At 36.8% G+C, this 26,001-nt stretch overlaps 1 protein-coding gene across 1 annotated transcript in view; it reads left to right on the top strand.

Moving 5' to 3' along the window:
• Positions 1–20,328, top strand: part of LOC121429734 (vacuolar segregation protein PEP7-like) — a 36,227-nt gene extending 15,899 nt beyond the window's left edge. The window contains exons 9-14 of the mRNA XM_041626934.1: positions 12,444–12,539; positions 12,906–13,013; positions 14,573–14,689; positions 15,895–16,008; positions 17,097–17,195; positions 18,431–20,328. Of these exons, the coding sequence (XP_041482868.1) occupies positions 12,444–12,539; positions 12,906–13,013; positions 14,573–14,689; positions 15,895–16,008; positions 17,097–17,195; positions 18,431–18,688 (792 nt within the window). The 3' untranslated portion in view covers positions 18,689–20,328. The remainder of the gene's footprint in view (positions 1–12,443; positions 12,540–12,905; positions 13,014–14,572; positions 14,690–15,894; positions 16,009–17,096; positions 17,196–18,430) is intronic.
• The last annotated feature ends 5,673 nt before the right edge of the window (positions 20,329–26,001 follow it).

Raw genomic sequence — 26,001 nt, 5'->3', positions numbered from 1 at the left:
TGACTCCTTCTCTATAAAGGTAGAAGAGTTTCCTGTTCTTCCACAAAAACTTTCCCTCTGACGGGAGAAGAACAGAGTCTCTTCAGCCGACCATTCCTTGTATGTTAACCACTTGTTTGATTTTAATATGGCACATCCTTGTCTACTCAATCGACAAAGTGTACCAATCTATTTCTTTTGAAGTAGGAACCGTCTCAACTCCTGTTCCCCTGGGGCCAGCCCCTCTATAAAGCGGCTCCAGAGATCCAGAAGGTGAAGAGTAGATCCGATTCATGAGTATCCACAATGGGACACATTCTGATCGATACGTCAGGTCCTACAATTAAGTCTAATAAGCCTACCCAATCATATCACCGTTTTAATAATCTTCTCGTTCTATGATTGGTAGGTCTTCACCATTCATAGTTAAGATAGCATTTGGGATGCTGATACTGGCATTGTGTTTTCGTAACAAGTCAACGCCAAACAACATCTCATCTGCTATCGGAGCTACATAAATCTTCTCGCTGAGTATTTGGGTACCCAGCTTGATATTGATAGGCCCTACCACCATGCCGTCCATTGTCATGTCTCGGCCAGCCCCTTTAAGGATTACACGCTTAAGGATGGGCGGCCGAGGCTGGAGGCGTTTGAATAGCCTATCTGATATAATGGTGACAGCTGCCGCAGTATCCAAAACAGATGTAATGGGCTCTTTGCCAACTGTCAACTCAACACTCAATGCTGAAGTAGACACAATTCTACAAATGACTACTTCAACCTTTTGATCTTTAACCTCACCAGAAATGTCTGGTGGCCATGGTGGATTCCTCCAAGGGACATCTAATACCTCAGAGAATTTCGGGCTCCCTGGACTTGCTTGCGCGTCCGGTGCCCGTGTGCTACCATGGTCTTGTGGCATTAGGCTGTCCTTTAATGGAATGGGGATGGTGGAGGTGGGGATCTGTGATCGGATCGGGGATTCCCCATCTCCTCCGATCCCTGTCCATTTCCCTCCTCCTCGAAGGTGACAGCCCTATGTTGTCTGTTCTGAGCAGGCGATCTCCCTCTGGGGCAGGCCCTACTAAAATGGCCTTCTTCCCCACAGTTGAAGCAGCCTGTGAAGTTTCGCTGCCGATCGGTTGGTGGAAGGACCGAAGATGACCTTCTGCCTCCCTCTGTCCGATCCGGCGTTCTACTAGAGGTATACCTCGGCCTGTCTGATGTACCCAGAGCCCAACCAGAGGTATACTTTGGTCTGTCAGGTGTGACAGGGGCACGGCCGGAGGAGTAACTCGGCTGGCCTCTTGACACCGACAAAAGTTCTTTAGTACTCCTAGACAGATCAGTGATTGCAACAACCATCGAATCCATCTTGGAGGCCCACATTACATTCTGAGCCTCCAGAGCACTGATTCTAGCCTCAAGGCTAGAAGTTCCTTTGGTGGCAGCTTCCGGAGGAGACGACTCCTGTACCCTGAGGTCATCCATATCTTCTACAGAGAGCTGCCTTACCTCGTTCCTCAGCCTAGGGCCATGCTTATGCATGGTCTTCTGGGTAAACTGAAACCATTTGTACTTGGTCATGGCTTCATCTAATGTCCCAGGCCGAGAAGTCAGGACATGATGCCCTGCATCTTTGTCTTGGGCACCTTGGCAGAACCTTGCCACGACAAGTTCTTGGACGAACTTGTCAGGTAGGCCTACGAAGGCCTGACCTGCAAGGGTCATAAGCCTATCTGCCCACTTGATGATATCTTCATCCGAGCGTTGAAAAGCTGATTGGAATTTCATGCGAATAACTTCCGGCTCCTCCTGGAGAGAAAACCGCTTCTCCAACTTGGTAACCAAGTCAGGGAAGGCGATATTTGGATTGCTCTCCTGGATCAGGGCCATGAACTTACTGGCTTCGGCCTCCAACGCCAGACACAGCTGATATTTCTTGTCTGCATCAGACATGCCATGTCTTTCGGAATAAAGTTGAAACTTTGAATAGAAGGCCGCCCAACTTCCCTTGCCGTCAAACGAAATAGTCTTCGGCAAAGAGGTTGGTCTAGAAGGGGGCCTTCTGTCATCATACTCCGGTACCACAGGTCTTGATGCCGAAGTAAGTCTGGTGACGCGGGGCGGCTGATTTCTTGTTGGCAGCCCCAAGTATCCCGGACTTACTGATGGCCTTGTGGTGTTTCCATGTTCATTGAACACTGAGCCTCCATGTCCATCTCCTTGGGGTCCAGCGCCTTGATACACAGGGTTGCTACCCCCATGTTGCAAGTCACATGGTCCTTGGGGAGAGGTTTGCGGGGCCACAGTGTTAGGATAGTGTGGCGGATATCTGCCTCCAGCCCATGGCGGGCAATACCCACCGTAGGCGGCAGCAGGGTTGCAGTATGGAGGAGCTGGTTGTCCAATTCCTCCGAATGGCATCATATGCATCATCCTAAACATCACACCATACATTTCCTCGTACTGCGCTTGAGTAAAGTGTGGAACGGCCTGTGGGTAGTTATGTGGAGGTGTCTGGGTAGTTTGGTTTAACATTGCTGGTCGGCCACCCTGAGTACTGGGAGCCTGACCATGCAAATCTACTTGGGCATGAGGACCACACTGGAACTGGGGTCCTGGTGGGGTAACTTGTTGGGGACCCTGTGGTGGGAACAGGCCACCGTTCCATCCTGAATACCCAAATTGATTAGCCCAGAGGGACTTAGCCCTATCTTCTGGAGAGGCCGACGGCTGCTGAGTATAAGCGCCACCTGGCCTCCCCCCTGTGAAAAATGAGGAGGCCTCCCCGGCCTGTGTCTGAGAAGACTGGCCTACAGCACCCTGTGTGCTATGTGCACGGGTGTGCTGTGGCCGAGCCTCAAATGCCTGGCTTATGGGGGGCTCCTTAGATGGTATAAGTGGAACACTCGTAGAAGGCTCATCTCCTTCGGAGCGCACTTCTCTGCGGTCCACATTACGCGCCGTTGTTGTTGGCTCATAATCAAAGGCGTAAACTAACAGTTCTGCCTTCGGTATATGAGGTATCGACAAGAATGTCTCTGGAGTAAGGTCGGCCGCCTCCCTCGCGTGTAGAATGCGGTTGGCGGTGGCCATACCCACTCCAGGCAAACTCATCAATTCCTCAGACGAACAAAAGTTGATTTTGATTCTTGAAATGTTGCTCGCCATCTTGTTGTAAGGAAATAATATTAATCAGTGACAAAAAAGAATCCCAATAGTCAATTGAAAATGAATTTGGGACAAATTAAATTCCCAAATTGAACTTTAATTGACCAAAAATTATCCTGCAGACTAGTTTGTCTTGCGGATAAAATCAAAATAAATCTGGGACAAAATTAACTTTTTATATAAAAATATGAAAGAGAAATTAACAGAACTAACCTCAAAATATCCTGAAAATGTAATCAAATTAAAGTCCAGAGGCTACCTTGCCTCAAAAATAAAATTCCTGTATGATTTAATTCTTTAAGAGAGGAAAGAAAAAAATTCAAACAATTGAACGCTCACTTGTTCAAAGAAGGATATGTAAAGTATAGAAATAATTTCAAATAATTTCTTATTCAATTATGTAAGTATATTTTTAATATATTTTTTTTTTTTTGAACAAAAATTAATATTTACAAGTACAATTGGAATAATGAATAGTTCTATATACAATTTATTTAATTTAACAATTTACAATTTATTAATTTGAATGTCAGCAGCACAGCTCACAGCATTCACTCAACAGCAGCAGCGGCAACAATCCAACAGCACAGCAACAGCAGCAACAAAATAATTAATACAACGGCAGCAGCAATTAACAACAACTCTTTAACACAACAGCAGCAGCAACAAGAAAATAATTATTACAAGACTGAATTTCCTGATCTCCTGAGACGTGACCAAAAAATAATAAATTCCTAACAATTCAACAGCAGCAGCAGCAGCAGCAATTTTCTGGTGTTTTCTCCAAAAACACCCAGAAATATAATTACAAAAAAAATAATACTAACAGCAGCAGCAGCGCAGCAGTCAAAGGAGAAAAGCAAATTCAGGCTTGTAATAAAATAATCAACTCACAACATCAATAATATTCACACCACATACGGTACACAGCTCAGTTCACTCACGTCGCAAATTCACAACCCACAGAATTAGTACACACTCAAACTCAATCAAAATTTCATCAAATTTAATCCCTCTCGGTGGCCCGGAAAAAAATATCCTAACGAGGGAAGATTTAAATATATGGTTAAACAAAATGAATGGATATTTACCCTAAATAGTACACGAATATTGTTTGTCCCAAAAATAATCCGATTGGCTCCTGTCAAGCTGGCCGCTGAATTCCTTCAGGGCTTGCACGGCAGTGCCGATCGGCAAAAAAATAAAGTAAATTTACGGAACTAAATATCAAACTTTTTCCACCAAAAAATAAAATCTCAAACTGAAATAATATGTTACTTGTTGTGTAATTTAATATTTTGGACGAAACAGAGTCAAACAGCTGAAATTAATCAAAAACCTAAAAAATTTCAAGATGGCGGCGGCTTTTTTATATTCGGCCACAGCCAGCGCAGATTCTGCTATCAGCGCCGGCTATGGCGAAGTAAAGAAAATGTTTTGCCGAAAATAAATTTAAAAATCACTTTTATCCTCGTCGCCAATATTGTGGAGGGGCCGAAACAATTAAAGGTATATACATAGATAAACTGAGACACGCACACACATACAATACTATCCTACCTTACCTCGAGTCCCAGTCTTGTCATTCCCTGCAGCAGCAGCAGCTCCAAGTTCAACCTCATCTCAACCTCAAGTGTGTGTGTAGAACTCTCTGTAGCTGGTAGTGGTCTGATCATAGAGCTATTAACAGAAGGAGATCTGACTCTCTCAAACGCTTTGCCCCATGCGCGGCACCGCTAATCCCCTCTCAGCAGGGTCCCTCACGGCGCATTACAGAGGCCGCTCGTAAATCAGATAAGGAAAGTTGATCGACGCGATCAACAGCTCGGGTTTGCGCTTGCGCAGTAGTGTTTTCACCTATAATGCATTTCACATCGGCTTCACGAATTTTATGCAAACATGGCGGCTCACGATTTCGAACGTCGTGATTTCGAAGACGAAAATCTGGTTTTGGAACCAGCTGAATGCAGGCCTGACCAGATTTCACAAAAAGAAATACGGGACAATCGACAAAGTACGCTGCATGAGCGGATCGACCGAGCCAGGTCTTAAAAAAAAGATCAACAAAGGAGGCTACACGGTGTTCGACTTGGGGAAAAATGTACAGAATTGGAAGGTGGGGGGGGGGGGGGGTGAACGAAAGAATGAAGGAGGGAATGAAAAGGCGAAAGAAAAGAGTTGAATTGAGAACGGATAGAAAGAAAAAAATGAAGGGGAAAATGAAGGAAAAAATAAAGAAAAAAAGGAATGTTAGAATAAAATGATGAAAGATAGAATAAAAGAAAAAACGTTTCCGTCATTATTTGAAATGAATTTAGAAGGAAAGAAAAAGAAAAGAAGGAAGGGAAGATGTGTGAAAGAATCATAAGGGAGAGAAATAAAAGAAACAAGAAAAAGGATGAGGAAAGAAAGAACGAATAAAAGAAAAATGCTTCCTTTATTCTTTGAAAGAACGAAAGACGGGTTAGACATGTGAAAAATATAAAGAATTGAAAGGGAGGGTAAATGAAGGAGAGAAAGAAAAGACAAAAGAAAAGGAAAAAGGAAAGGAAAAATGAACTGAAGGGGAAAATGAAAAGAAAAACATTAAAGAAAATTAGAATAAAAGAAGGATGAAAGAGAGAAAAAAGGTTTCCGTCATTCTTTGAAATGAATATAGAAAGACAAAAAAGAAAGGAAGGGAAGATGAATAGATGTGTGGAAGACAAAATAAAGAAGAGAAAGGAAAAAAGAAAGTGAGAAAGAAAAAGGGGAGGAAAGAAAGAATGAAGGAAAGAAATATTTTCCTTCATTCTTTGGAAGAAAGAAACAAACAAAGAAAGAAGAAAATAGGAAGGGAGGAAGGAAGGGAAAGAAAATAAATATTATAAGGGAAAAGAATTGGAGGGAAAAATAAAATAAAGAATGAAAGAAAGGAGGAAAGAGAGGGAGGAAAGAATGAAGAGATGAGAGAATGACAAAAAAGAAAATAATGGAAGGAGAGAACGAAAAAGGGGGAGAGGAAGTGAGAAGGAAGCAAAGAAAAGTTTAAGGAAAGAAAGAATGAATGAATTCAGGAAATAAGGAATGGAAATTTGATAAAGAAAAGTAACAGAAAGAAGGAAAGAAAGACAAATGAACAGAGAGAGAGAAAGGTTCAGGAAAAAAAGATCGGAAATAAAGATAGATGGAACAAAAAAGGGCAAGCAGGAAGGATATAAGGATGAACAAAGAATGATACAAAAGAAAAAGGAAAAAAGTTCAAACTTCAAGCAAACAAAAAAATCAAGTCATCTAACAAAAATCATAATGAAGTTTGGTGTTTTTTAATATATTTTCAGAATTTTGAAAAACTAACATTATTTAGAAATGAGTAAAATTTTAAAGTGAAACATTGTCAAACTTAAAAATTAGATGAAACAGCGGCATCATACACAACAAGACTCAAAACGAAAGCTGAAACAACAAGATCTAGTTATGAAAACTAAATAATTTGTTCCACCGATTACATCTCCAAATTAGTTTCATTGTTATCTCTGCTCGTCATCTGTTGGTTATTTGATGAAAAAAATCACCACTTTTAAATGCATTAACTACATTTTGTTCAATATTCTTAAATACGGGACAAAAAGGCGTCCCGGGAAGGGTTTGTCGGGACGCCGGGACAAAGGAGAAAAATACGGGACAATCCCGGGAAATGCGGAACGTCTGGTCACCCTGGGAGGGAGGGAAATAAAGAAAAAGGATGAAAGAGAGGGAGGAAAAAATTAAGGAGAGAATTTAAAAAAAGAAAATAATGGAAGGATCGAGAAAGAATGAAAAGAAAAGGGAGAAGGAAGCAAAGAAAAGTGGAAAGAAAAAATGAAGGAAAAAAGGAAATTTAAAATAGGACGGAGAGTAAGACAAACAAGGAAAGAAAAATGAACAGAGAGAGAAGATCAGGAAAGAAAGATAGGATGGAATAAAAAAGGGCAAAGAGGAAGGATAGAATGATGCCAGAAAAAGGATATGAAAGAAAGAAAGAAAAAAGTACAATCTTAAACATACAAAAAATCTCCTAATCTAACAAAAATCATAATGATATTCGGTGTTTCTTAATATATCTAGAACAGAAATAGAATGTTTTAGAAATGAGGGGGGGGGGGGTCAGGTGTCCGGACACTTTATATTTTGGAAGCCTTTTTTTCTTTAGATTAAACTAAAGATATGAATTCAATAATTGTAATCATTTTTTATTTTGTTCTCTAAAATAATTTTAAATCATGATTATTTTTGGTCCTAAAAATTGTAAAACTTCGCTTGTAATTTTTTCCAAATGACTTTGTAACTTAAAATGAATCGTCCTGACATAGAACTGGGTATACTTCTTTGTGGTCCCAAACATGTTGTTTTTAATTTCTTTATTATGTAGAATAACAATTTTTATACTTTGTTCTCCTTTTTACTGGTTTGTAAATTAAATCTGTTCGCTCCGCGGCCCCTGCTATTTTCCAAAAACGATACAGAGACAAGAGCTGAGCGAGCACGGCTCCCGTCATTCATTACACTCACTTTCAACTTACACAAATAGGAATGCGTGGGGAACCGGAGGGTACTCCACGATGCGACAATCGCCAGAGAAATGCCCCGCAGATTCGTCGTTATATTATCGATTCTATTGTACTCTTGCAAATGATCTTGGCATGAAAATTTAGCTCAAAATATGCTCTTTCATACTCTTATAATTTCTAAAACAGGTACGGGTAGGAAAAGATTTAACCATGGAAGAAAAACAGACATACTGAAAATTACCAATCTCCAACTTCCTCCGTTTGTAATTTTGTTGAGTCAATTCAGATTGCAACGTATTTGGTATGTATGCAAAGGGGATCATCTCAGAAGTTCAACCATACATAAAAGACGTACATCAGGAATCCGTACGAAGAGATATGGATGTTAGAAGAACAGCAAGTCGTGTTTCAATTTTGAAAAAAAAACTGAGCTCGGGGAAGTTATGTGGGAGAACGTTGTTTACGGCGGTGCCTCGCAGGGTCCTTCAAAAAATCTCTGACCTCAGATTTTACGAGGGGGCTTATCGCGTTATGTAAGCGTGCTCTAACTTTGGCCTGGCGGCTCGCCGATTGATGTTAGATATCGTTCCTTCGCCCGAAGGAAGCAATAACAAAGGATTAACAGAGGAATTGGAAGATGGTTCTCCTTCTCTGTTAGCTCCATGGTCTGATGGTACTGTCTGTGTGCATGGTCTGTGTCTTGCATTGCAGCTCACTGAGCCTGATCAATTGCCCATTGTATGTGATTGAATTGTTCCCCATCATTGTTCACATACCAACCCATACCAATTACACCATAAGCCACTTCAGTTCTGAAAACTGTTCTCCCAGCTATCATTTTTTTTTTACAAGAATGCTTAGAATGTCCAGTTTTCAGGTTGGAAAATCGGAAAATTTTGGCTCACGTTTCTTGCTCGCATCAAGTATTATTTATTGAGGAACTCATTCTATTCCTGGTTACAAAAAAAATGTCCAGTTTTCAGGTGGAATATCACAAATTTTAAGCTTGCGGTTCGCGCTCTCATTATTTAGTTCGTGAGACATATATTCTATTCATGAGTCACTAAATGCAGTCCTTAAAAAGATTACTTAGAAGCCTGTTGCATAAAACTTTTTACCTGAGAAAACTCTGGTAAAAACTGAAAACTAAGGTTAGTCTGATTTCCGCCATTGACTTTAGCACAGGGCAAAAACTCCGGTAAAAACAACCTGAGTTTTCTCAGGTAAAAGGTTTTATGCAACGGGCCCCAGGTCAGTATATAAACAAATTACAGCTCGCCCTCGAGTTAATTCTTTAGAAAGATACACATCTTTCTCACGATTAAAAAAACTGCTCAGAATGTTTAAGTTCACGTCTTGTTACATGAAATGTCTACAAGTTTGAGCTTGCGATTCGCGCTTTCAACATCTCACAAGGATCATTATTATAGTATTATTTTTATTACCAGCAGAAGCTGTTATTAAAAATGACATCATCTCCAATACAAATCCTATTATCTAGAGGTTACTCGCACACGACCAACACACTTGATCCCCTGCATCTTTAAACCATTTGCTTAGGCAGCAATTGCTCAGATAAAATCGAAATTAGCCTATGCTTGATCAGGGCGCCTATTCTAATGAAATACGTGCTTTTGGCCACAACACATGCATGCATCATCGATCGTCATTGCATAATATCGTGTAATCTTGTAATGACAACACCGTTTTTGTTACCAAAATGAATAATTTTTCATTTTCGGAAATACGAACCTTATTTAATTTTCGGATTAACGAACCTTATTTCGTTTTCGGATTAACGAACCTTCGGAATTACGAACCTTATTTTGTTTTCGGATTAACGAACCTTCGGAATTACGAACCTTATTTCGTTTTCGGATTAACGAACCTTCGGAATTACGAACCTTATTTCGTTTTCGGATTGACGAACCTTCGGAATTACGAACCTTATTTCGTTTTCGGATTGACGAACCTTCGGAATTACGAACCTTCGGAAATACGAACCTTCGGAAATACGAACCTTCGGAATAACCGAACCTTCGGAATTACGAAGCTTCGGAATTACGAATGTATGCGTGATACTACAGTGTATCAACCCACACATGCTTTTATGGTGGTAGATCATTTGCTGTAGCTGGACCAACCCTTTGGAGCAAATTACCCCTACATATCAGACAGGCATCCACTTAACGTGCCATGAACACATATATGTGCATCCACTGGACTGCCACAAACACATTTTTGTGCAATGGTCACACAGCTATTGTTATGCCTATTGCATTTTGAGGAGTGCATTGTATGCATGAGTGATTCCATTGTTCAGTTAAGCTTATGGTCAAGAGGTTTAACATTATTCTCTCAGGAGTGATTTCCTTTTTATGAATAAAACAAATATAGACTCGGAAAATAAAAATGGCACTTGCTGATTACAATTAATGGCACATTAAGAGTTAATTTTTAACTTTCAATTTCTTACATTAATATCCATCTTTTTTTGTAATTTATAACTAGGTAATTATTTTATTGGTAACAATTGTAAGTTCAAAATATTGAGTAATGCTGTAATGTATAGGTATATTTCTTTGTATGTATTATATGTATTTTTGTTTCCTCTATTGTAAAGTGCATAGAAAAACTTTCTGTTTATTATGTGCTATGTGAGTGATGTATTATAATTATTATTAGTATATCAACCCGCAATGCCAATGACCTCTTTCTCATTTTGAGAGAGAAGTAGGTCAGATAAGTACTTTGATTGACAGGTTGTACATAACACAGGACATGCTTTCCTGAAATGTACATTGACAAGTACATGATATACACCAGCACCTGTGAAATATACCCTGGCTGGTATGTTAAACAATGACAGTATTGTAGATTACAGGAGGTAGGAAATGTACAAGACATAACTGAAGTTGATTTCTTTCTGAAGCTGTAAACAAGGAGGAATGTAATTAACAATAAGTAACTGATCTGAGACTAGTGTTTTATAAAGACCTAATAACAAATGCACAATTTGTATAACAAGTCACCAACAGCCAGTCAAATTGAATTTTTTTCAGGCACACTTTAGCTGTCAATTTATTTTATGCTGGTAAAATATTTATTTTCTGATAATTTTTTATTTCACACAAAATCAACTATAACTTAAATTATGTGAGACACAGGAAAACGATATTAAAAAGTTGAAACAGAGATTCTCCTGTTGGAGATTTAGATTTCCAAAAGATTGAAAATTCACTTTTGTAAGTGCATGAATATTGTTTTGATTTCTGTTCTTTCAGATATCCATACAGAATTTATGTTTAATAACAGTTATACTGGCAGAATATTTTTCCCTTGTAATGTACATAAATGTGATAACACAAATGTGAAGTTCTGTATGTATTTTCACACAAAGTCAACTTTTAAGTGCTATTCAGAAACATAAAGTAAAAATAGATTCAAGTGTAATTTTCTACTCAGAAAGTTTAATTTGGAACTTTAAATAGTTTGAAACTTTAAATTAAGTTTATTTATCTACATGTAAATTCATAAAAATTGTTTACTGATTTCATTTGCATAATAGCTGAAATGTCAGAAAAGGATTTGTACATGTACATTATTTGTTGCTACATGAGACAAAAAGATGTAATGTTTGATTGCTCTAAAAATGACAAAATATATCGGTGAATCAACTTAAAGGATGTTCTGGGTCCCGCAACACAAAGGTTAGCCGTTAATCGTACGATTGATTTTTACGATTGATTGTACATTGTAGCCAATGGAATCAATCATAGAAAAATTTTCTACGATCATTGCTAAGCTCTAGTTTAATTGTATATCTTGTTTTCAAGTAGAAGCAGATAGGGTATTAGGGATCATAGAAATTTACATATAGGTTCTTTCAGTGGAAGTTATTTTGTTTAATAACTCAATTTCTAAATTCCTCTTGTACTTTCACCCCACAATTATAAATATTATAACGTAAGTGTGCTAGTAGTGATTTGCATATCTAAAAACATTGTCTTAGTTTTCCTTCTGAATTTCTACTAAATACTGCTTCTTTTTTCGATTTACTCATAATATATCATATCACTCTATTGTAATTATATGTCTATTTCTTATGTTTTCTATATTATGTTTCTCATGTTTGTACTACACTATGGCCCGTATTCTGAAGTCGGTTTTAACTTAGACAATGGTTTAACTCTGCTAAAATTATGGGAAGCCAAAAGTGTCAAAATTTTTATTAAGTTGTATGTTTCTTATGTTTACTGTGCTCTTTTCTGATTCATCGATGGTGAAGACAATCATCTATTTATACTTCCTAGACAATTATGAATGATTTGAGAGCAAAATCAGCTGATATATGATATCTCTACTGTTAGTGATTTATGTAACAATTGGCTGTCCATACTTAAACCACAACTTTAAACCTGAGTCTAAGTTAAACCCGACTTCAGAATACGGGCCTATGTATTTTACAGGGCCCTGATTGAGAACAGTGTTTTAATCACTGAACGGGCTACCCTTGATGAAGAAGACAAATAAAATGAAATAAAATAGCGAAGAATTTTTAACACAATCATAATTGCAAGTGATAAAGGATATTGGTTTATTAAATTCTTAGTTTCACTCATAATTGCATGTGTAAAGGATATCTTTGTTTAGCATTGTTAGTTTCACATATATTTGTGAGTGATATACTATGTCTTTGTTCATGGTTCTTATTTTCACTAATTGTGAGTGATATAGGAAGTTTTTGTATATTATTCTTAGTTTCAGAAACTGATTGATGGTCTTGAGATTCAGGCAGGAGCACCTACTAGCCTACCACCAAACAGGAACAACATGCAGCTACTAGCTAAACATCAGGTAGATACTCTAATTCCATTCATATTGAGTGATGTTACTAAACTGAGGTATCAAAAAAATTCCTGCGACAATTGATCCAGGCTTAATTTTTTTATAAGATGTGGGGTGAGATTTCCAATTTTTTTCTATAATTGTGTTTTATTTCACAAATGTAATTGCATACGTGGCAGCCAAGTGGCTGAAATTTTTTACAAGAATTCTCCAACACATTGCATTTCATATTAGATGACAGAATATACTACAGTAGCATGATACCGTTAGATACATACAAACATTATGAGGAAAATGAATTTCATTATAAATTCTAAATCCTTCAGTTTAAATGTTAAATTTGATGGCAAGTCTTTCTTCTTGATTTTGCCTCAGGGAGATTTATCGGATCACCTTTCTTTGTTTGTTATCACCGTTGGTCGATTGAAAAGACTAGAACCACAGAGCAGGCTGCAAGTGAAACTAGTCAAGAACCTTATGTCTGTGAGTATTCCTATTACTTCTTATGAGAATTGTTATTTAGACTGTTAAATAATCTAGTCATCTGAGTGGTCTGAAGAATTAATATACTCAAGTGAAATTAGTCAAGAATCTGATGGCTCTGAGCCTTCCCAAATACATTGGTCAAATTTTAGTCATGGTATTAAAAATGACTCAAGTGAAACTAGTCAATACTCCAATGGGTATTAAGTATTCCCATTACTATAAAATAAGGATTTTTTACATGTAGAGTGTTGAATATTCCATTCATCTGATTGGTTGAAAGTTAATACATGGAATTAAGCATGACTCATATGAAACTAGTCAAGAATCTTATGTTTGTGGGTATTCCCATTGCTATCAAAATGATTATTTAGAGCGTTGAATATTCCAGTCACATGATTGGTCGAAAGTTGAGTCATGGCCTCGACAATGACTCTGGTGAAACTAGTCAAGAATCTAACAACGGAGAGTATTCCCTCACTACTAATATTAAAGAACCCTTTGGTTCTTTAGACTTTTTGTAATCAAGTCATCTGATTGGCCTATTGAATTAAACCTAATTGAATGACTGAGTATTTCCCTTACTCCTGATAAATGGAGGCCGCATAAATTGGTTTCAGAAATGTACATTTTCTTTAGAAATGTCCCAGTTCTTTTCCCCACCTTTCCTTTCATTTTCAATTCTGTTAAAATATCTTTTTTTTTGCATGTTAAAAAAAATGTCTCTTGTGCTGTTTAATGAGGTTTTACATCCATTATATACATGTACCAAACAAATATCCTCTAAAAATTTGTCTGTTCATTATTTTCTCTAAAGTCCTGTACGTTCTCTCTTTTTTTTATCCCAAACGCATGTACCGTATTCAAGAGCAAATTTAGCTACTACACTGAGATAAACACTTTGCTTTTGCAGTTAAAGAGGCAATGCACAGAAATAACACAACACAAAGGCATCTAATCATTCATTTGCATCTATTCAATATGATTTTCAATATTTTTTCTAGAAACAAATACACCCTGTATCATACACTACAATCTGCTATTTAGTGCTTTCATTTCTTTTTCACATCCCTTGATCAGTTTGGTTTTTGTCCTTCAATAAAATCTTTGATCACAATTTTCTTTCATGCATGTAGTTCTTCCAGAACCCATTCTCATTCCACTTGCTCATTTTCCTTTTTTATTGTATAGAAGAAAGAGAAGAAAGGAGAGAGAGAGATAAACATAATGAAAAAAAGAGAAAGAGAGACAGAACTGACATCTAGAGAGTGTTTATTGACTAATTTACTCTCAGCCAACCAGATGCAAGTATTTGTAGTTTTTGTAGCTTATAACATTTGTCAGTTGAAATCACTGAAAAACCTTTTTATAAACTCTCCCACGTATGACCCGTCCATCTCAATGTACTTCCACCAAAAACTTCCACTTAACCAATCTCACTATCGCTTCTTTCATTTTTTATCACCAGATTTTCATACTCCATACATTTTCTATGCCTTTTATATTTTAAGTTTTCTTATTATTTAAAGCATTTGCTCGCTTTATTTTGGTTTCATCAGTGTAAACTCAGCTTCTACCAAGAAACAAACAGTCTTTATAGACAACTCAAGAAACAGCTTGGTGAAATCACCCCTCAAGAGGTTCTTCAAGAAATACAGACCATTGTAGATGAAAAGGTAATGGTTAAAACTCATGATCCAGGGGTGTGAGAGTTCAGATTTTTATCTGATTTCAGATTTTTTTTTTTTTTTTCAGCTTAATTTCAGCCTATTTTTGGCTTTCTTCTGTACATAAAGTGTGGGAGCTCTTTCTGTTTCAGATTTTTTCAATACTCTTCAGCTTTTTTTCAGATCTTTTTATTTGTGACCACTCACACCCCTGATGTATCTTATGTGACCCAAGTTTTAAACGTATATATGAAAGATCAAACAAGTTGAATCATCTTTTTAATATTTAAAGCTTGGAATGATGTTAGAAATAATTAATTTGAAACTCAAGTTCAAATCTGTTGCTATGATATCACTAAATTTTGGAATTGAGTTCACTTTTAGTCCTACAAGAAAGCTTGCAAAACTGCAATTTTGAGGATAGTATTCATATCACTATTAAGAACTTCGATCTTTAAAATTGCAAATTAAGCTTCAGAGCGTATGTGTGTATCATATGCTATTACACATCAGCCTGAAATCCGATGGCAAACTGCTTTAGTAGTTTGCACTGGCTTTAGGAGCTGTTAACCAAATACCACAGAAATTTAATTTGGTATCACTGAAAGTCACATTTATTGGATTTCATATTTTTGAAAACATATTTTATATCTTGATAATTGTATAGGTACATGTATAGGATTATTGATAAGATATCAATCTGAAGGCTTACATTGTAGTGGTAAAAAAATAACAATAATTTTTATAGCAGGATCTATCTAGAAATAATCTATTTCAAGGTGTACTAGTATTTTTATTCATATCAATGTTTATGAGAAGTATAAAATTGTAAGGTCTTTGTGAAACATTATTAATCATGAAATTCTAAGCTAAGATTATAATTTCAATACTTGAGAGAATATTTTATATTCTAAAATCATCTTTTAGTGTATATAATGTATTTCATTCCAAATATTGCTAGTTTCTGTCTTGTCCATGCTTCATGTAAGTAATCTGTGAAGTTATCATAATTACATGCACATTATTGCCAAATAGATATCATAATTCAAAAGTATTTATGTATAGCCATTATACTATGGAGAAATCAGTTAACTTATTTAAATGCTGAGTTCTGTTTTTCAATAGGATATGTACATGTTTACAGGGACCAACCAGGTTTAGTAAGCAGTAAGATATTTTCACAAGCGTTTACCTTTTCTTTCCCTTTCTTTTAGGCCATCAACTCTGCTTGTTTATCCTTGAATCAGCTTGCCTTTGAGGTCCTTCATCTGTGTCTCAAACACAATCTAGAGCAGAGCTTACCACTCACTATCAAACAAGCAGCTGAGGTACATGTATACAACGTTATGCCCCCAGTCACATTACCAAAAATAACTTCGGACAGACCAAATCTATGAGACACCGTTCTCATTGTACTTTCTAAAACTGGCTTACTGGAAACCGGTTCAGGAAACAATTGGAAGATCGCTTTGCTTGCATACCCATTTGATTACCCGAAAGTGGTTTTCAAAACCACTTCACGTAAAGCAGTATTGTTGCTATGGGAACACTCTCGTTGGGGTGACATGCTTCGCGCAAAATTGAAACCGCAGCATAGGCATTCCACATACAGTGTGTGGAGTAGCGCGCTCGAAATGTGTGAAGATCGCTTCCCGAAGAATGGTTGTGTCATCACTTACGCCAAAGCAGTTGAAAGAGGCAAAGCAATCTTCAAAACTACATCATGAGGTGGTTTTCTGAACCAGTTTGGAAGATCGCTTTGAACGTTCTCATTACATGTTAAGCTAGTTTCCAGTAAACTAGTTTTAGAAAGTTAGTGAGAACAGTGTCTTACATTATTTCCATTGGCATGTCATTGATCAGTTTGAAATCGGTTTCATTGGTATGACTGTAGCATTTCTTTTGCTTTCATTTGGAGTGAATTGTAATTTGCTGATTCCAAACATTATGAAAAGCAATGGAAAAATACCTATCATAAAAGCTGCATCTATGGGTTCAGCCAAACCAGAGTCCAGATTCATAAGAAATGCATAATTTCTAATGTATAACAAATTTACTTTCAGCCAATCAAATTGAAGGATTTCAGTAGCTTTTAACTGTTATTACAAGTTTTATGAAACGGGCCCCTGCAGACTCACCTCTCTGTATCAACGTGATCCAGAGCAGACGTTACCACTCACTATCAAACAAACAGCTCAGGTAATAATAATAATACACAGCATTTATTATGTGCCATCGCTTACTTTCGAGCAAAACAGTAAAGTGCCCGATTGGTTTATAGGCAACTAGACAGTCCGCGCCTCATAAATGCTATATTTTATTATTACTCTTATCAAAACTGGTAAAATTTTGTGATTGTTAATATAACATGTTTTCTTCATGTATTAAATGTAGTATTTGTTCATTTGTTCGGTAGGTTTGTGAATCGGACCTGAAGAAAAAGATGGAATCATCAGGAGAGGATTGGGAGGAGCATAAAAATCAGATCAATGCTTTTGTCAAAATACAAATCAAGGTGAATACAGTGTAGTAACTACTAATGCACATCGTCATATGAATTAGTAAGAATTATATGCACTACCTTGAGAACAGTTCTAACACATTTTGGTTTTTCTAAAGGTAACAAAATGTGGGTAATTATTCTAATAGAGCACTGAAGTGATGATGTCACAAAAAACTTTTTTTGCATTTCAGCGTTTTTGATACCATATTTAGGTGGAGCATGATAAAAAAAAACCACAACCCAAATTTGGTGGGAATCGATCAATGGGGGCCTAAGATATGACCTCATGAATACATAATTAGCCCTACTGAAGTCAATGTATTATTGGCCTGATTCCAAATGTGAGGCAACTGGCCAATAATGCATTGACTTCAGTGGGGCTAATTATGTATTAATGAGTTCGTATCTAAGGCCCCAATGGACCGATTCCCACCAAATTTGGGTTGTGGGGGGTTTTCATCATGCTCTACAAGATTATGGTATCAAAAGCACTGAATTGCAAAAAGTGTAAATTGATGAAATCACACTTCGATACTCTATACCTTCATGTAAGTCAAATGATGTGTATCATATTTTTTTGGGGGGGCGGGGGTTAAATATATGTTATGGCCCTTCCACAGGGTTCTCTCTATTGAATAAACAAAACACAAAAACGATACGTTTATATCATCAGTATTGATCCATGAGATTGAACCAATAAACCATTAGCAAAAAATATGTCATTGTCAGTGCATAAGGTCAAACGGTAAAAAGGTACAAAATAGAGTGAATAGTTGCAATACATTAAGATCAAACCACAAAACATTAGAATGAAGATAGATGTGCACTAATTTGTTTTATTAACGTGGATCCTTGTTATTTGATTCACCATCCTCATCTCAAAACGATGACCGGTCAATAGAACTACAACCATGAGTACTGTAAGTGATGCGTCACATGATATATTTCAACCAATCCTTTAATTAGGATCCATAACACCATTTTATGATAACATCTTTGATTCAGAATAATGATGGTTATGATAGGTATGCTTTACAATTTTGAATCTGTAATTGCGCTGCAGTATGGCTTTAATGTTACTACATGTATGTTATTTAGTACTAATAATGTAATGAAAATGCTCCTGAATATGAAAAATGATGAAGTCTGTCTAAAAGTTTAGGCTTGCACCTATATTTGTCCAAGAAGTCATTAACAATTTTTTAACTACTTTTTTCTCCTTGATCTCCTTTTCTATCCACCCACAGGGAGATGAAGAAAATCATTTCAAGCCGCGCCTTTACATTCGTCCGTCTCGTCGCAGAACGAAGAGAGAGGGCGTGCTCTACGTGGAGTGGTTTGTCAACCAGAGAACGTCTGAAGTCGCGGAGAAGATCCATGCTCAGTTGGTGAGCAGGACTGCCGATCGAAGCTTTAAACGAACGAAGTCATCCTTAGAAGAGCTCAGATCAAGCTTCATTGATGAAGACAAAAATGATGACAAGAATGGTTGGACACTTCTTTAGTACTCAATATTCTTCAGTGGTACGTAATGCTGCAGAGGTTTAAAATACCTGAAAGCCACCGCACACCTTACGACTCCACTAGTCTATGACTGGTCCGCTACCAAAAGAGGAGAGATGAATCTCAAGGTAGTCATAAGCCTCAACAGCGAACACCTTGCAATCCGACAACCTGGCCTAGCCTGCTATCAGCGATTCACGCATGTGCTTTTTGCCATAGCACTCTGAGAAAATATCCCTTACTACTGCGTATGTGCGTTGCATATCATGTATGATTCAGCATTTCAGTGCGACTCTGCTGACTGGCTGGAAGTTGGATTAAGCTTATGATCTAGCTTTAAGGATTCGACATGTCAAATCCTTACAATTTTCCTTGCAATTTGTCTCTGACTGGTCTGCGACTCTCAAGCTGACGGCTGTGACGTCACATTTTCCTTCAAATATTTGTAGAGCAGTTGGGTCGTAAGGTGTGCCGTGACCTTTATACATTCCCTGGTGGGTCTGATTGGTTTAATGGAAATGATAACTATTTGTTAGCATCTTAAAGAAGTACTCCAGGCTGGAAATTATTTTATCTATTAAAAATAGAGTAAAATTCACTGAGCCAAATGCTGAAAATTTCATCAAAATCTGATAATCAATAATAACATGCAATAAATATGCAATGTATTTTGTAAATTGCAAAAGTGTTGTGGATCATAATGACCGATTGTTTTTCCATTGTATGTAGAAGAATCCATGAAATTATGTGTTTGATTTTAAATTTACTGGTAAAATATATGTAAAATTAATTTCTGGAAACTAAATTGCAACTCTTGATATATGGGAAAGCAGCTTGCAAGACATCACAAAATGGGTTGATAGATATCACCTGTATATAATATTTATTGCTTAAGGTTATGCATGTAGCACAAATGTAATAATATGACTGACTTGAAATACTTTATGCCAATCCACTTTCAAATAGCAGTGTACTTATATATCTGATGCACTATATGTACTATTTATTAAGTGTACTTATTTACACAAATCATGAATGCAATTTTGTACAATCTAGGATTTCTAATTTATAACAAGGAATATGTGTAGTATACCTATGCCTGAAATTTATTAATCTACGCAAAATATCATGAATGAAATAAGCTCCTTGCATTTTGCTTTCCTGGGAATCTATACTGTAGAAATAAGTATTTGCTGTCAGTTGAGCCTTTGGCAAGCTCTCATGTTGATAAGAAAAATCTTTAAAAGATGTGCATCAAATTTGAGTATGTGAGTAAAAAGGTCTACCGGGTATTCTTAACTCCTGTAATGTCAAAATAATGCAAATGCAGAATTTGTTAATTATATGCACTAAATGTTGTGAAAACATTATTTATAAGTAATGTAAATAGATAATGAATATTGTGCAACCATTCTTTTTAATTAATGAATATTGTAATATTCATCTATCTAGTTCAGGACATGGATGGGGCATTATAAGTGCTGTATTTATTATGAAACCATTGTGTATGAATAATGAAAAGGGCTATTTGTATTAAATGACATATAATTGTTAAATAGCGATTGTAACATGTATATGATTTACAAACAAAGTCCCATAGTTTATGTACATGTGTTGGTAAGTGGTATCTTCCTAACGGCTAGTCAATAATCACATATTATATGTACGACATGAAAGTACATGTAGAGAATAAAAAGAACAATGAATTTATGTACTTAAATAAATATTGGACCTGCAATTATGAATCAGTACTAATTTTTTTCCGTGAATGAATGTACTTAAGTTTTTTTATCAAATATATTCCCCTTTTATATGATTAATCTGGTTACATTCCATTTGTTTTCAACTGTGTTCAGATGATTGATGTATTTGTGTTTAATCATGGGAGAATAATACTCATAGGCAAAATTCAAGTCGACATTTCAGTGATTTGCCAATATTTTTAGATTTAAAATTACAAATCTAAGTTGTTTGCTTCAATACCCGCAGCAAGGATTGTTTAATTGTGAAAAATCTGAGCTTGTATAAACTTTATCATACTTGACCATTATGCTAAATTGCAATCAAATGGCAACTTCCATGAATATGGAAACTGTGATTTTGTTTGGCTGTTGACTCGAAGAATTGAATTTGTCAATTTAAAGGACAAGTCCACCCCAACAAAAACTTGATTTGAATAAAAAGAGAAAAATTCAACAAGCATAACACTGAAAATTTCATCAAAATCGGATGTAAAATAAGAAAGTTATGGCATTTTAGAGTTTCGCTTCATTTCACAAAACAGTTATATGCACATCTCGGTCGGTATGCAAATGAGGAACTGATGACATCACTCACTATTTCTTTTGTATTTTATTATATGAAATATGAAATATTTTTATTTTCTCGTCATTGTCATGTGAAATGAAGTTTCATTCCTCCCTGAACACATGGAATTTCATTATTTTAACATTTTGTGCTTCAGGCAAGGAGGTCCTAATCGTCAAATTCGTAAAAATTGAAATATTGTATAATTCAAACAATAAAAAACAAAAGAAATAGTGAGTGAGTGACATCATCGACTCTCTCATTTGGATGTAACTGGCTCGTTCATAAAACTATTTTGTTAAAAATAAGCGAAACTTTGAAATGTCATAACTTTCTTTTTTTACATCCGATTTTGATGAAACTTTCAGCATTGTGCTTTTCTGATTTTTCTGAGGTGGACTTGACCTCTAAAATAACCTGATACAACGTGTGAGTAATGCATGTGGTTTAAAAGACAAATCCTTTTAATGTCTTATTTTTTGATATCCATGTGATTCTTTTTGTAAAGTAGAGTAAAAAGTAAATATTAATCAGTTTTGCAATTTGCAATGTTGAGGAAAATACAGCATTTTTTTAAAAAGAAAATTGAGAATCGTGCCTCTTTTCTGCCATATCTAATAGAGAATTTATGTTGTGTATTTTAGAATTCCGATTATTTTTTACTTTTTTATTACAAAAGTAAGAATATTAATGTTGATTTTTACACTACAACCCATCTATTCCCCTACCAATTCTTTTTGTTTCTTTCAGTTCAATAATTCATTTTAATAACGACCGTCCATTGCTTGCATAAAGCGTCCACGTAAACTTGATCATCTCATTATTTTCTGTCATGAGTATTATCACAATGCCCCCATCATCATCATAACAATGATTGAATATTATCACCATCATCATTGTCATCATAACCATCATCACCATCATCATCAGCACCATCATCACCACCATTATCATCACCACCATCATCATCACCACCATCATTATCACCACCATCATCATCACCACCATCTCATCACCACCATCATTATCACCACCATCATCACCACCACCATCATCACCATCATCATAATCACCATCATTATCATCACTACCATCACCACCATCATCATCACCACCACTATCATCATCACCATCATCATCACCACCATCATCACCACCATCATCACCACCATCATCATCACCACCATCACCATCATCATCATCACCATCATCATCACCACCATCACCATCATCATCACCACCATCATCATCATCACCATCATCATCACCACCATCATCATCACCACCATCATCACCACCATCACCATCACCACCATCATCATCACCATCATTATCATCACCACCATCAACATCACCATCATCATCACCACCACCATCATCATCACCACCATCATCACCACCATCATTATCATCACCACCATCATCATTATCATCATCACCATCATCATTGTCATCATAACCATCATCATCATCACCATCATCATCAGCACCATCATCACCACCATTATCATCACCACCATCATCATCACCACCATCATTATCACCACCATCATCATCACCACCATCTCATCACCACCATCATTATCACCACCATCATCACCACCACCATGATCACCATCATCATAATCACCATCATTATCATCACTACCATCACCACCATCATCATCACCACCACTATCATCATCACCATCATCATCACCACCATCATCACCACCATCATCACCACCATCATCATCACCACCATCACCATCATCATCATCACCATCACCATCATCATCACCACCATCACCATCATCATCACCACCATCATCATCATCACCATCATCATCACCACCATCATCATCACCACCATCATCACCACCATCACCACCATCATCATCACCATCATCATCATCACCACCATCATCATCACCATCATCATCACCACCACCATCATCATCACCACCATCATCACCACCATCATTATCATCACCACCATCATCATTATCATCATCACCACCATCATTATCATCATCACCATCATCATATCTTCTTCACCATCACCACCTCCACCACCACCATCTTCATCACCACCATACCATCATCATCAGTGTTCCCCCTCATCATTAGGAGTCGGTAAAGCCAGCCTGACACTTGCACGATTTTGTGTCACGCATTGGCACGACTCAAGTCGTGCCAGTGCGCAAACTAGTCGTGAACTGGCTTGAAATGTGCGTAAACACGTCGTGACTGCGTGCCATGTCGGGAAGAAAATTTTGAAAAGTTCAAAATTTTGGTCACGACAAAATTTAGCGACAGGGTCGTGAACTATGCACGAACTGTTCGTGAACTCGTGGGGACGATGCGGGAGGATGCGTGCCAGTGCACGCCATGCCACGACTGTCACGAATAGTTCACAAACAGCTCACGTCGTGTTCACGAATAGTTCAGCACGACACCGTCCGATTTGCTCAAACTCGTGCCAATGCGGGAAGTGTGTAAACTATGCGTGAACTCGTGTCAATGTGGACACTGACGGGCACGCATTCGTGACCTATTCGTGAACTCGTGAACTTGTCGTGAACAAGTCGTAAACATTGCGGGAGCCTCCCAGTTCGTGCCCCCAAAATGGCACGACTTGCCACGACAAAATCGTGGCCAAAAGTCGTGCAAGTGTCAGCCTGGCTTACTTATCTATCATGTATTTCCTGTATTTATCTAAGTTTACATGAATTTCCAATTGGTCTAATGCCAATTCGTCTACTATTATGCCAACTTGTTTACTATCATTTTGTCTACAGTACCATCAGTTCATCCACTATCCACATGATCTACCGACTGTAATTGCCATTCCGTCTAATAACCAGTTGGTCCAACCGCCATTTAGTCCATATACCATTTGGTCTTATAGAGACAAAGTGTTAATTGGGCATTTTTTTAATGGGTATTAGACCAACTGGTTATAAGACAAATGGTCATAGACAAACTGGTGATTAGACAAAGTGGTGATTGTACCAAATGGGTGTTAGATGAAATGGCATTAGACTAAATGAAGGTAAACCGTGTAATTAACTCACTTGATTTTAGAAAAGTCCATTATCTTCTACTAGTGACCAAAATTTATTTATATGATATGATAACAACAATACATGTATTTACATAGAGCGTTGTGGCCCAGTGGATAAGTCTTCTGACTTTGAAACGAGGGTTTGGGGTTCGAATCCCAGCCATGGTGTAATTTCCTTCAGCAAGAAATTTATCCACATTGTGCTGCACTCGACCCAGGTGAGGTGAATGGGTACCCAGCAGGATTAATTCCTTGAATGCATGAGCACTGGTAGGCAACTCAAGCTAAAGCCGGGGTAATAATAATAATAGCGCGCCTCGGAATAGAATATTTCTAGATAGATGGCGCTATATAAATGCCTAATATCATTATTATTATTACATTATGGGCAATGCATGTAGGAAGTCCAATAAATTGTTTGGTTTTTCAAAATCAAGTGAACATGTGTTCCTAGTTATGAATTTTTGTACCAGAATGTCAAAATAACCAGAAAGTGAGTTTAATGTATATATGTTAGTCATTCAACCCTCAGAAAAAAATAACAAAGTCACTCTCTCAAATATTGACACAGATCATTTCACTCTTAAAACCAAATATTAGTCTTGTACAAGTCAAGTTACTTGTTTTAATGCACACAAGAAATATATACAAAACTTCAGTGTACATTTCTATGACAATATACATGTACATATTGTATTACGACTACATGTAACTTCGCACACACAAAAATAACCTCATTTGGGTATTGATACACAAAAAGGCATGAACAAATTTATGATTTCTAAGTGAAGTATTACAGTAAATTCTTCAAATCTTGTTCAAACAACAGGTATATATTACTTTTATAAACTGAAATACAATTGCACATTCCTTTATAAAAAACTTTTTTTTTTCATTCAGGACACTAAATAATCACAATCGTCACCTATGAAAGGTACATGTAGGTTCTTAAAGGAAAAAAATATATATATATTACTGTTTTAGAGTTCATACATTAAAGTTAAATTGATTTGCAAGAATTGAGGATTCAGGTATTCAATCATTAAAGCTTTATACCTTGGAATACAACAAGTGCAATCACAAATTCCATCATCAGAATATTACAAAGGTCAGACCATCGATATCCATAGCTGGATGGACCTTGCATGCATGCAATTCCATGACACACGCTCGCAAGCACAACCTTTGAGGCCAGGGAAAGTAGTCCATGACACCATAACAGTACATGTGGCCATACCAACGCATGAAGTACTCCATGTACGCAAAAGAAAAAAGTGTGAAACTTTGTGCGCGCTTGACCTTATGGAGTACTTTTATTGCTTTCGGAGGTATCAAGAGTGTGAAAGACCTATCCATCTATTGATATCAATGGGCCAGACCTCTCTCACAAACCTCAATAGCCACCGATTCTTTGTGGGGTTTTGATTCTACTTCTTAGTCATTATTAGCAATCTATTCAAATAAAACTACCATCAATTGCTATTTTTACAGGCTCTACTTGCGGGATCTTTGGTTTGTCCTGGGCTCGGAATACATTATAAAACTACAGAGGCAATTAAACACGAACAGAACATTCTAGTTATAAATGTATCATATGCATTTGGTCTTTAACAAACAATTATAACTTCTAAAGAGAATATAAACAATATATTGTTGATATATAGTATTAAGTAACATATTGATCACATGATATATGTATATTGGAATTTAAAATATACGTGTACAACTGTAAGAGAAGTATAATGGATGGAATTACTAATTTTGGTGGGTTTTTTTTTGGTTTGTTTAACCAATGCTTAAACCCAGACTTAAATGGGCAATTGTCCCCCCCCAAAAAAAAAAAATTGTACACAATACAGTGATCTGTGATGATAAGAGCCCATTTCTTGAGCACTATTACCCCCCCCCCCATTTGTTGATCAGGATAGTATTGGTAACAAGTTCTGCTTTTATTTTTGAGGG

The sequence above is a fragment of the Lytechinus variegatus genome, chromosome 16 (assembly GCF_018143015.1).
Source record: "Lytechinus variegatus isolate NC3 chromosome 16, Lvar_3.0, whole genome shotgun sequence".
Lineage (NCBI taxonomy): Eukaryota > Metazoa > Echinodermata > Echinoidea > Temnopleuroida > Toxopneustidae > Lytechinus > Lytechinus variegatus.
Note: the sequence above shows the minus strand (reverse complement) of the source record. Positions and strands in the feature narration are given on the sequence as shown.